At 39.1% G+C, this 13,971-nt stretch overlaps 1 protein-coding gene across 1 annotated transcript; it reads right to left on the reverse strand.

Moving 5' to 3' along the window:
• Nucleotides 1-1,962: 1,962 nt before the first annotated feature.
• sox14 (SRY-box transcription factor 14) lies at nucleotides 1,963-3,826 on the reverse strand. The gene has a single exon (XM_020918879.2). The coding sequence runs from the start codon at nucleotides 3,476-3,478 to the stop codon at nucleotides 2,759-2,761; it is 720 nt and encodes a 239-aa protein (XP_020774538.1). The 5' UTR covers nucleotides 3,479-3,826; the 3' UTR covers nucleotides 1,963-2,758.
• Nucleotides 3,827-13,971: the final 10,145 nt, after the last annotated feature.

The raw sequence follows: 13,971 nt of genomic DNA on the forward strand, positions 1-13,971 counted from the left end.
TAAGGACGGATTGGATTCTCTATGTTGTGCTCCAATAAAAACGTCAAGGGGGGACAGGGAGATTTAGTAGCCCTATAATTTTCAAATCATAATTTAGGCTCGTTATTATACTCTTTAAGGTGGTGGGGAAGTGTCATGTGGACTGTGCGTAATTACGCGAGGAACAAAACGACGGCCAAACTTTCTTTCTATTTTTTTTTTTAAACAGTTAATACAAATACAGTTAAGGATTTATTTATAACATGAAAAAACAGGGGCCAATATTCTCTCAAAGTAATTACATGAAACTGGGATGAGTACGCTTAAGGGGTTTGATGGAGAAGTTCACATCGGTTCAATGAAGTATCGCGTTAATTTACAGCGGCAGATAAGTCTCGTAAAAAAGAAATCCTATCCAAGCCCCCTCCACCTCTCTTCCCCCTCCTCTCTCCTTTTCCTCTCCGCTTCCCCAGGATTGAATTGCACCTTGGGCAATAGTGCAGAATCTCAACTTCTCCCCTGCATATGTTCCTGGCAGATAAGTAAACAATTTGGACGTGGAATGAAAATTTTAATTAATAATACAGTGGGCTAATGGGGCCAGGATCAGTCTACAGTAGAAGAATATTCGGGGTTAAAGCTGGATGGGATGGCAGTGAAATAAAAGAAAGGGAATTTAAGTTTAATTTTAGTTCTAAGATATTGGCATAACACATTCAGCGGATGGTAAATAATGCTACCCAAAAAGTGAGGCAAAACGATTCCATAACCTCCAAAGCCTGTAGTATTGTTAATCCTTGGCTGTATTTAGGTGTATCTTTGACAAAATTTTTTCAGAAATTAAAGCTGGAGTGGATCTCTTTTTTGTTTTTGTTTTGTTTTTTGACATTGTTATTAAAGAAAACAATTAGTGACAATGTCCAAGGACAGTGATTGGAAAACACAATGCACTAAAGCTTATTTTAAAATACAGAATGCACTGAATTATTTCTCTGTCTGCAGTTTTAAAATATGCTATTTTAATTATACAGCAAATTGCTTATCATAATATTATTCATATCTATATTTTTGATAGAGCTGACACTTATTTATTATTGTCATTCTTGTGCTGAAAATTAAAAGACTTTTTTTTTAAAGACGCAATTTACATGGTTCAAGAAATTCTACAATTTTATACGTAAACTCTTTAAAAATGATAAAATAAAAAGATTACCAACTGAAACTCCGCTTGAATTATATTTTTCCACTAGCTTTTCTGCACTGAGAAAAATGTCATTTAAAAGGTTACATCTTTGTGCTCAGAATTTCTAAAAATGTGTAATACTATTCAGTTTTTCACTAGTCTGCGCACAAAAATATGTCTACTCCAGCTTTAATTGGGGCTAATGCAAGTCACTGCAGGCTCATAAATGACTGATAAATAGTGTAGTAAAAGTGTCTTTGGTGTGGTTTGGCTGCTTTTGGACGAGCACACAAACGCGCGCACACGCGAAAAGGAGTTGAGTACAAAGCGCGTGCTCCATTAGCGCGAGGCTGTAATTAAAGGCGGCTGCTGCGTGATGAAGCAGTCAGACGGGTCGGACGGGCGGAATCCCTCCGGGGGAAGGGAAGGCCTCTCCTGAACTGTCACTCAAGCAGCGGTAGCGGCGGTTCATCCTAGTGTCAGTACTACACACACGCACGCAGCACATCCTCCAAAACCTGTTCCAAATCACCACACGCACGATTATTGGGATAACGAATGGAAATTACGCACGGGAAAAAAACAAATAGAAAACCGTGTGCCAATGTGTAATTATTTTTTCGTTGTAAGCAGAGTCCACGTTAAGATGTTCCCATCCACGTGTGTCCATAAAACCACCGTAAATCCATTCATTTGAGTCAAACAGTTTAAAAAGATTGATTTAAAATATTATAAAATTAAATTAAGAGTGGAGTTTTAAGTACATTTCTGCAATGTATTAAAATTAATAACACCGTTAATCTTGACCATTTGCATATTATTTTAAAAATATTGTATGCTGTAGCTGTTTGGTTTTCCTGATAGTATATTTCTGGTCTCTATTTCAATGAAAATGTCTGGAGAGGGGGTCTTTGAGTTGAAGACAAGATTGTCTTTATTCCAAATGTCTTCGCTCAGCAGCTGAACAAAGAGCCAGAGGTATCAACCTTCTAAATACATTTTTGCTTTTTAACATGACAGCTTTTAAATGACCATCTTGGATAAAAAATACACATCCTCAAATAGAAGTTATCCTGAAAAACAGAAATATGGCGCGTGAACTGCTATAGCACTGAATCACAGAAATGTAAACAAAATGTGGGATGAGGTGCTGTCTTTCCATAAATAGTAGCATTTTGGGGGTATTAAATATAGAAATAAAAACCCGTATAGAATCCAGCCTACAGGTTCTGATTCTGACCAGAAATAGTGCCAAATGTAGGCTAGCGTCAGGCCTATACAGGTAAGAAGACGCTCTTTTGTGCAAGCCAATTCTTGTTCCAAATCCTATTCATAACACAAATCAGCATTATCAGCGTTGAAATGTACACAATAAATAAAGTTAAAGGCCTCCCTTTTCTGGTTGCCATAAACGTTATAACATTTACATTTCTTACAGTTCACAGGCAGGGACCGAAGCAGGAGACGCTCTGCTGCGCAACGCGGGAACTTGTGGATCGCTGCAAAAGTTTAGTCTATTTCTCCACGCGGTTCCACAGTCCATGCCATTGTCTGCGGTCTATTTACATGCATTAGGAAGTCAGTAAAAACAAGGGGTTACATGGCAGTGGCGTGCGCGGAAGAGTACGGGTCTATCCCAGTCTTGGTCATACCTGGAAAGAGTATGTAGGCCACCGGGGGCTGTAAACTTGAGGCAGACCAAGCGGTACAGTTACATGGCACCACGTAGCCCGGGTTGGTGGGAGAAGGGTGGGTGTGGGTGTGTTGGCTGGGGCACCCTAGGGTCCCAAAAGCGCCGTTCTGGTATCCCAAGGAGGACGCGTATGGCAAAGTGCTGGTGCTCAACGTGTGCGGCATCTCCGTCATCTTCTGGATGGCGCTGGAGCTGAACTGGCTCGGGTCTAAAAAGGAGTAGGGCGCAGAGGTGGGCGGCAGGAAGGCGCGGGCTTTCTCCGAGGCGCCCAGCAGCGAGTCTGCAGCGGCGGACACCGGCAGCCCCTTTAGGTGCTCTGTGTCTCCCAGATAGGGTAAAGGAAAGACGTAGCGGTCCTTCTTGAGCAGGTTTTTGGGCTTACGCCGTGGTCTGTACTTATAGTCTGGGTGCTCCTTCATATGTTGTGCTCGCAGCCGCTTGGCCTCATCGATGTACGGTCTCTTCTCGGACTCGGATAGCAGCTTCCACTCCGCGCCCAGGCGTTTGCTGATTTCAGAGTTGTGCATTTTGGGGTTCTCTTGGGCCATTTTCCGCCTCTGACCCCGCGACCAAACCATGAAGGCGTTCATGGGTCTCTTGATGTGATCAGCCGGCTTTGACATGACTCAAAAGTGAGCTTTATCCCCAAGCGCCAAGCAAAGCAAAAGTTCTTATCAGGAAAGAAGGAGAGGAGAAAGGAGGGACGCTGTTCACCTGTCCAGACGCCAGATACCAGTCATGCCCGTGTGGGATGTGACAGAGCGGGAGCTGCAAAAGAAAAGGAAGAAAAATCCACTTTTGTTTCGACTTTCCGTGCGTCTTGAAGTCCTTTCCAAACGGTGCGTAAAACTCTGTCACTGGAGCGCAAACTGGAGAAAACACATGCAGGAAGGGATGCGTAAGAATCCACAAAGGTGAAAGCAATGTTCCGCAGTCAGTTGCTCGTAAAAGTGTTCCGCGTTTGTTTTTCTTTTTTTTCTGTCTCACACACTCTGCCTCTCTCGGAAGGGTTGTCGTCAAGCACCTGGCTTGGAAATGAGCGGAAGAGCGTGAATACGAGCCAAAAGCGGTGAAGTTCAAAGGCTGGGCTGGTTTGGTTTCTGCACGCAATCTGACATAATCTGCAGGGCGTTCACTCACCAACCTGAGCGCCCAATCAGCACGGAGAGCGCCTATTAGAATACCTTCACCGAATACATGTGCGCGCAGAAACAAAGCCAGTAGACACGGGGCTATGGGCGCGTGTGCGTGTTCGTGTGTGTGTGAGAGAGAGAGCGTGCACGTGTGTGTCTGTGTGTGCGCGTGCGTGGCGGGGTAATGCTCAGGATCCCTCCCTGAGTCCGTTTAATGTAATGATTCCTCCAAACACGGACCTTCAGCCTCTGTTAAAAGCTGACTTCACTCCAAAGGTGACTGGAGCGTGCAGCCAATTCACACGGATGTAAAAACACACATTTCACTGCCAGTAATTCACAAACATGTATCTCTATTATTATTATAATAATAATAATAATAATAATAATAATAATAATTATTATTATTATTATTATTATTATTATGGGGTGTAGAGACTCTAGACCCCGGGCTATAGGTGCCCACCAGGGAATTAATGTATACATACATTTTTGCTATAAAAAACGTGAATAGATTTTAATTTTAATTGGGAATAAAATAGCATTTATTATCAGTATTTATTCCGAAATTATTAAAATTGCTATTTTAAAACAACAATAGTTTCATTTTATTTTCTATAGAAATTTTATTATGATACAATTTGGGCCCATGTTGCCAGTCCCCTTGGTCTCTGCCAATTTCTTAATATCTTTTTTTCAGTTGCAACGCCTCATGGTTCAGGTGCAAACAGCTCTATTGTGTCTCAATATATAAATATATCTTCTTATATATTACAAGCAGCCCCTTAAATGTACTCAAGTATTTTATAGACTGGCTTACAACACAAATCAGAACTGTAAAACTTTACTCATTTGAACTAAATCGAATAAATATTATTTTTCTTATTGGTGCAGTTGTAGACTTCCAACACATTCAATTTTCAAAGGCCAGTACTGCCGCCTTATCTCCACATCTCCTATTGTTTTTTAATGTTTTCTTCCAAAGTAAGACTAATTGAACCTGAACAAGGCGCATAATGAATTTTAAGTGTAAAAGGCTGGAGAAACAGAAAGGTTAGCTGCTAATTGTAGCATTAGCTGATATCAGTGCGCCAGTGTGGTTTGAAGGCGGTGCGGACTGATGCGTTTAATATGCTAATTTAAAGAGGGCCAGTGCCTAATGGCCCTCGGGCTCATGTGCGTGATATATGATTCTTTGTGCGGTGATTATGAAGCCAAACGCACTCAGCTGAATTTCCACAGCGCTCCGTCAACACGCGGGGAGGAGGGCACGCGGGCGCACGCGGGGCGCACGCGGTCGGCTCTGGTTAGTTGCACAGTTAAGTGGGCTACGTTTACGTGCGCAACACCGACTAATAGAGATCCGATGGGCGTGTGCGTAAAGAGAAAAGTTTGTTTGGAGAGACGTCACACAAAGACAAGGCGGATGCTGCACAGGAACCACATCCTTTATTTAATTATTTTTAATGAATAGAAACGGACAATACACAGAACAAAACGTACAAAGAGATAATTTATAGTGTAATGATTAGAGAATTAGCAATAATCAAATCTATTTAACGCCCAAGTAAATAAGCCTTCATAGTAAAATTTAAATGGAGTTGCATCACAATTCATTAAAATGTTTTCGTACATATATGGTCGAGTATGCAAATTTTATAATAAAGATATAATTAATTTATTTTATTTTGCTAAACTATTGTTTTATAGGAGGCGTTTACACCGGACAGTTATTTATGTTTTAAAACAACTCAAATGCCGACATGTTTCCCAGGTAATCATTCTTCGAAGTAAATAATAATAAAATCGTGTTGCGTATGATTTGTAGATTTACCAGAAGAATATCAAAATATAACAAATTAATACAACTGAAATGCGTAGATCTATTATAATTAATTGAATTATATCGCTTTTTAGGCTCTATTAGGCCAAAAAATGAGAACCTTGGTAAATATCGGCTTGTACTGTCTCCACACACACTTTAAATCAACGTTACCATGTACAGTAGTCAAATCCACGCTGCGTCTCTTTCTCACGCTCTCCCTCTCTCCCTCTCCCTCTCTCTCCTCCTTTTCCCTCCCACACGCATGCGCCTCGCCACATCCATCCATCCCCATCAGATCTTCACTTTGAAACACACGTGCCAACACAAACACACGAGAACAATTGTCCCCGCACGTTCTGCTGTCCTTGCCTCTGATGCCCTCCCACAGCCAGGAGGTAGTGCGCTGGCTGCATGTTCCCCCGCCCCGCGCCTCGCCTTATTTACACTCTCCCAAATTGTGTGGCGCTATCTGTCTACGAAGGACGTGTGTATGCAATTTTGCGTGTGCGTCGTAGACTAGTCACTACAGCCACAGCAGCTTATTCCGGTTTCCTTTAGAGATGAACGCGAGTGATAACTGGAGGAAATTATTTTATTTAGAGGCTCACCCATCATCCATCCGTGTTGGCTGCGTTTCTTATTCTAAAACGGGATTGTCTCCTATGCGCGCGCCTTAAAAGTTCCCGGGACAATTTAACAGGATAATGAGAAATGCAATAGGGGTTTGATTCGTCAAGGATGGCCATGATAATGATTTATTATTATACCCACCCTCACTGGTCTTTATATATCGCTGTATGCTTAGAGGAAAAGACTTTGCACGTTTTATAAACACGATACGAGACAGTGTAAAGCGCTATATCTTAACTTAGTCCCACAGAAGGCCAGTTTAAGGCATTTTGGTGGAACAAAAATATATTCATGGTGCTGTGAGTGACTTGTAAGCATGTTTTCGGACTGTGAGGTGTACATGGAGGGACAGAGTCTATTAAACAGAGGGTCGCGGGGAGATAGGCGACGTGGAGCGTGCACCGGAACTGTCCATGGTGCTGGAGCGCTAATACGGTCTCTACCGCTGCTCCCCGGCCTGGCACAGACGCTCCATGCCTTTATTTGGAAGTAGCATCCGGTTTAGTGATGCTCTATGGAAAATATCACACCAAAAAGACAGACAGCCCCTGTAAGGCTTGTCCAAATAGTAGATGTCTTATTAAAATCAAGGTTATGTATTAAAGTGGCCTAAACAAAGTCAATAATAGTGATTTTATTTGAAGTAGTAAAATTGCTAGAACGATTCAGACATCACCAAGTTCACTTTTCTTTTCCAGTGGTGAGTGGGGTCTATAAAAGATGACCAACTAACCTTTCTTATGTGCAGTTAGTGTTAATTTATGACGATATTAAACATGATAATCAATATTTTAAAGCTTGGTATAATGAATAAGTGCCTTTTAAAAATCCATAGGTCTGGAATCTTTATTTTAGTGCAATACAAAAGACATAGACAGTGCAGTTCAACATGTACACAGTTAAAATATTTACACATACTACATATAAATAATGTGAATACAGTTTAACAGAGATTTAGCAGTGTGTATGAAACAGTATTGAAGTTTCTCGCATTATTGCTACTGGTACAAATATCATATACAACAAACATGGACACTAGTAGGTACACAGTGAGTAGAAAGTAATCAGTAGTCAGTAATCAGATAACCCAATGATTAGATCTGATTTTTCATGCTCCACTGTGTTTTTAAAATCCATATCCACTAAAATCCACCTTCACTTGAATCATGTGGGTGATTTTAACCCTGGAATTGCCAGTCTCTACTGAAATAAAGGTAAAAGGAAGCTGAAAAGTATTACTACATGACATCACAAGGTGGAATGGATGATTTTGAGCTTTGGAGATTGTGGTGGATACCTCTGCCACTACTCCACATTGTCAGTATTATTTCGTTTCATTTATAATAAGTTAATTACATCACACATAATTTAATTCCTGTATTTAGACTTGTATTTAGACATGGGTGAACACAATTTAGTTAATATAAGTCTGAATTATTTATTTACACCTGTTCTTTTTGGGGTTTTTTGAATGCCAGACGGAGGACAATCAAGAGAGACCATCCATGAATCCACAAAGAGGGGAGCACTAGTTAGTTCATTTGTCTAGTTGTTTTAAGGTCACTTTATTATCACTTATTATTTTCTGTATTATAATTATTTGCCTTCTTGTTACTTTGATTAAGTTAGTAGTTTTAGTTAATTACTTAGTTTAGTTTAGTTTAATTCCTCCCTCTTGTGTTCAGTTTTAGTTGGTCCTCATGTATTTAAACACCCCTGTTCCTTTGTCTGGTTGGGTTAGTTTTGTTCTGTTCAGTTTGATTTGAGTTACCCAAGTTGGGCCCAGCTTTTTTTTTGTTCATGGTTTACCTAATTTGAGCCTTTGTTAAATGATCTCTTTTGTGACTTTATTAAATTTAAACTTATTTTTATACCTTGTCTTTGGCTTTCTGTTTGGTCCACTACAGAGATGCAGACAAACTAATAATAAAGGACCACTCAAACGTGTGAATGAAACAAAACACAACTCCAGGTCTGTTTTCGATTAGGTAACATTCAAACATGGCTCAAAGCTCACAAGAGTCATTTTCTTTTTAAATACAGGACCTTTAATTTGCCTTAGGTCACACTAGTTTGCCCATTTAACATAATTTCCGTGGTCAGAACAGACAAGTGTGAACAGTCAGAAATCAAGAAATCAGATTACTCACATCAAAGGTACCTGATATTTCAATAATCAGATAACTCCACAAACTACGCAGTTCTGTTTTGATTTCTGTTGTGCATGTAAACAGAGCCTGTGAACCACTACTTCACATCTCCATGCATGGACACTCTCTTAAATGTTCTATATTACACTATTTTCTGATCTCTGTTATAAAGTTGTTTCCTTTTCAAAACATACTCGAGTTGTGTTTTGTTTTATTCACACATTAGCACACAAATCCTGCATATTTAGGCTGTGTGACGCAAAACACAACTCCAGGTTTGTTTTTGTCGAGGTTACATCATTCTAACATGACTTCAGCCTCACCCAAGTCATTTAAGACCTTTAATATATTCAGTATTTCAATGAGAAAGTATCACATAACAATTACAATTCACTACCCACAGTAATACACACGCAGTAATAAAAAAATGGCATAGGCACTACAAAAGTTATATATTAGCATAACTTATCCTTTATTCTACTCAGATAAAGTAGAGAAAAGACTGTCGTTTCGCACAGTCGAACCCACACTGAGACAATCCCATGTATCTCAATGAAGACACAATAGCCGAGATGTTTTTACATTATCCTCTATTCTAGCAGCGATACGTGCATTTTTAGCTTTATCTTCGTGGCGATAGTTCTTAATAAATCTTGTGAAATGCCTTCATATGTGCACCGCAGTGAGGAACAGAGAGAGAGGAGCAGCCAGAGTCCGCAAAGGTTGAAAACGTCAGGTTATTATAAAGGGATAGGGCCACTACTTCAAAGCAGAGCGGCCTCCCATAGCACAATTATACAATACAATTAGGATTAAAGGGGCACGGCCGAGATAAGTGCAGATAGGGATAAATTATCGCGGTAGGAAAGATGTGACTCTCCATTGACCTTCATTAAAAGAAAAAAAACTCATTTCGAGACGGTGTTCCTCACAGGGGGATTTGAGGCGTCTACACCACACTGCCACTGCGCTGATAAGATTTCTACAGCACAAATGAGAAAGTGAACCTCGCTAAACAATATCATAAAGTGGGCATATTCAACTAATTATTCAATGTGTCAGACTATAGAAAACACTATTGGAGATATGTTTTTAATTATGTTTTTTAAAGGGGTGGCTGTTGAGGATTGGGTGACAAGTTTATTAAAAGTGAAAGCTGAACTATTGTTAATGTAATAACTAGAGCCAAGGTGGGCGGGCATTGCAATTCCATTTCTAGTTGCAATAAAAAAAAGGTTAAAGATTGTCTATATATGCACAGTGTGTAGGTTTGGTTCAGTTTACACAATTGACTTGAGAAAGCTTGAAGTCATTGTAATTAGGTGGAGATGTAAAACTGATTACATTCCTATAAAAGGTTAATTAAAGATGTAATTAAAAGTTATTTGTGGGAAAGTATTACAATATAAAGATGGGAAGAACTGGACTGCCCTTTGCTTTTTTAATATGGAGGAAAGTACTGGGCTTCACACAGTGTAACCTAACCAAGACTCTTAGGATCTGTCTATCGGCGGACAATAGTCATGGGACTTTCGGCTTCTTCATGGGATCCGATATTTTGGATCCGTTCATGTTTTTGTGCTCAAAGCTCTCACCCGTGCTGCCTACTTTGATTCTATGCTGAATCTTGTGTTGGTTCAGCGTTAATCAGAATAAAAATTATAATGAAATAGATTCAGTTCTTTTTAAAAAATTAGATCTGGATCCACTGTTCATATTAAAGAACCATTGAAAAGACCCGACTCAAGCTAGAATTGCCATGTTTAAGCAAACCTGTGTGATATGTGAGGGACTCGTGACAAATGGTGACTGGCAAATTTTTAGAAAGTGGAAAGAACCTTAAACTCGAGGAGAGACTGATGGACAATGCTGCATGTGTGAATGAATGAATTAGGGAAAAAACCCAAAACAATAAATTTTCTACAACCAAAATAAAGGACAGGGCTGGTGAGGGGAGAGAAAATGTAAGAAATGAAGTAATGACTGAGCAATGCACAGGGCAGGTTTTCTTTGCAGATGTCTGCAACTGTCTAAAAGTGCTGGAATTTACACTTTATAAAGTATACATACAGTAAAGTTATGCCACATTTTGTATTGTGTTTTTTTATTGTTTTTATTGTTCAATAAAATGTAAAAATATAAATATATATACCTAAATGGTAATCAAAAAATTATTACAGGCAATGGAGTTGTCAGTGTTTTTTAAATTTTTACTCTATCTAATTACATATTTGGTTTTCCACTCTGACCAGATCTAAACCAGATCAATGGCAACACTATATCAAGTCTAAACTAAAACTAAACCAGGTCCAAAAAGCATAAACCACGTTATCTGATACTTTGTGAATACATTGTGGTTCACTGCCTGTGTCAATATAAAATCGCCTGTTCAAATCCTATATGCATTATATTTCCAATTAACAGTGTATTTAAAAGCTGATATGCAAAGAATGTAGCCTGATTCATCAGCCGATTTTACTTCGTAGAAACCGTCTGACCTCGCAGCATTGGAATTCATTCACTTGATGGTAGGTGGGTACTTTTTTCATTTAACCAGTCTCTGGTATTTGGTTGTGACATATGTAATGCACCACTAACGAGGCTAACTGATATATTAACCATTCCCCAAATCCCACAGGAAGAAGGGCAATAACGTCTTTCCCTTTGATAAAATTCACCAAACATTCTCTTTGTTCCAGCTTTAAAACTTGTACAGAATTTATGGCTCTTTTAATGATCGGCTGTATTCTGATTTGTGACCTAGATTTTGGAGAGAAATTAAATTGAGTGGCGGCACTAGGTGGCACCAACTTGGCTATAAAGAATGCACATTATCCGAAAAATAATGATGTCTGCTTTTCAAGAATATATATTGAGATGAAATATTCAAATAATAGGTCACTGTTTATTGTAAACAGAAAGCAGGTCCCATGCTGTTATGTATAAGATCACTATTTCAGATGCTTTGGGTGCTGTGCATATTTTATAAGTCAGAGCATTGCAAAGTGTCATGATTGTACCAGGAGCTTTGCCTCAGTCTCTGTCTGTCTCCTGAACATGACATCATCACTCATGATCAGTTGCACCACTCACCTGTCTCTCGCAAACCTCACATGCCAAGCTTTAATTCCCCTATATTGAGCCCATAACATCATAATTTCATTTCTTTTGCCCCAAGAGAGAAGAGACATTTCCTCCAAAGTTAATTAAAACAACACAAATCAGAGCTATATGCAGACATGTAATTAGATCATGTGCTAACTTGAAGCTGTGGTAGATAATGGTGTCCTTGCTCTTAAATGGCATGTAGGCCTTCAGGTGATGTGCGCCGCTAAATACCATCTGTGCTGATTGGAGAAGATGAATTAAGATCCTCAAGTGTTTTTACATATTTTGAAACATGAGCCTTTTCCTATGGCACTGTTCATTCACTCATTACATCTTCATACAGCCTGCAGTCAGGTTTCATCAGTGCGAGTCATTTGTCTCTAACAGCAGGCATCTCTCAGGCTATTTCACGTGGAGAGCATTTTCAAAGTGGGAATGTTAAACTGGATGTTAAGATAGATATTACACTTTTTAACATCTCTACACGCTTGAAGTATTTAAAAAAAAACTTACTACAATAACAACTAAGATGCCAGATACAACCTGCAGATACATCAATGTTTTTAACAATATATGGACAGACCTCATGTGAAAGATCAGAAGCTCCAGAATTCCCTCCCTGAGCTGCAGAGTCTGCACTAGCACTGATTCATGACTGACTGCATGTGCTGGGGTTTAGGGAGTGAGGAGACTCATGTGAGGCTCATTCTGCTTTATGATTGGATAAATGTCTTGAGAACCAAAACACCAAATTATAATATTATCTGGTTTTGTAATTAAGAATAAATTCAGATTAGAATTGTTAATGTTAATGTTTATTTTATTTATTTAATAGGGACAGTGCATATCAATGAACATCTACAACACTGCAGTGCAAATATGACAGATTATAGCCAAAATGCTCATTTCCATCTGAAGTCCCCAGGCAGGTAACACCACAAATTTAACAGAAAAAACAATAACAAGTGACAGTTTTACACAAAAAGTGTCCACAAGTCTGATTTTCCTTAAGCCACAATTTCAAGTGTGATTTGAAAGTGTCCAGTATTGGAGTCTCTCTTACTCATAATGGGAGACTGTTCCAGAACTTAGTTCCTCTGACTGAGACACACTTTGTCCAAATGTGGTGCATCTGTGTGGGAGCTCACAGTTCCCCTGGGCTGTGGCCTTAGTTCCCATCCCATTGACAGTCTTTACTTTAATAAAATCCTGTAACGGAGGGGGGCAAGTCTGTGTATAACTTTATATATAAAACATCCATATTTAAAATCAACAAAATTATTAAAATTAAGCAAATTGTACTTCAGCAATGTAAAATAGTGCAGTGGTGAATTGAGAGTGATTTCTTGTCCAATATTTTTATGGCTTTTTAAAAAAAGTGATTCGACTGGTTTGAGTTTTGTGCCAGCAGCAAGTGACAGTGTGGTAATGCAATCCTCTATATGAGACACAATCATGGTGTGTAAAAACATTCATATAGAGTGACAAAGAAGCTTACCTGTCTAAAATTCAAGATAAAATAAACAATTTTTGTGAGGCACTTAATATGTTTCTTAAATGCCAATGGTGGTCCAACGTCAGTCCCAGGTATTTAAACTTTTTGACAAGCCTCCATCCTGTCCAGAAAGACATTGGACTGCTGTAACTCGATTGTTTTTTTTTTATATTCTCATTGGGGACACAGATAAGTAAAGTTTATGGAATTTAAAATCAATATCTTACCTTTAAAGAAGTGTCCCTTTTGTTGATAGGGTATAACTTACAAATTATTTTAATGCCAGATGCTCTTCTCCTGCATTAGTAGTGGCACCACTAGTGTATGTATTTGCCAAAAGTCCATACACAGTGGAATTCTTGTGCAGGGCTTTCAGGATTTCAAGTAAAAACAGGTAAAAATGCATATGAGGAAAACATACAATGTACATAATATTGTCAGCACATTTTTTTTTCATTTGTAGACTTACTCACAGTGGGAAGAGCAGCACTATGGTGTCTGCAAACTACTCTGCGAAGTACAATTTCCGAGCTGAACTGAAAGCAACGCTGCACGATCAATATTCCACAGAGCCAGACTTATGATGTGAGCCAATTCTACACATCCATCAGAGCCCTTTTGTGTCCAGTCTGTGCGTTTTGTTTACCCACACCGCCATATTGACTGATGGTACGTCCTTTCCCAGACAAGCAACCACTCACAAACTTGTAAAGCTCGAACAAAAGTCCATACACTAGCACAAGAAAAACCTGCAAAAATGGAAGAAAAAAATCAC

The sequence above is a fragment of the Boleophthalmus pectinirostris genome, unplaced genomic scaffold (genome assembly GCF_026225935.1).
Source record: "Boleophthalmus pectinirostris isolate CB_2022bp ecotype Guang Dong unplaced genomic scaffold, ASM2622593v1 HiC_scaffold_7, whole genome shotgun sequence".
Classification (NCBI taxonomy): Eukaryota; Metazoa; Chordata; class Actinopteri; order Gobiiformes; family Gobiidae; genus Boleophthalmus; species Boleophthalmus pectinirostris.

Coding starts and splice junctions, on each gene's coding strand:
- sox14 (XM_020918879.2), bottom strand. CDS start 3,478: ATGTCAAAGCCGGCTGATCACATCAAGAGACCCATGAACGCCTTCATG.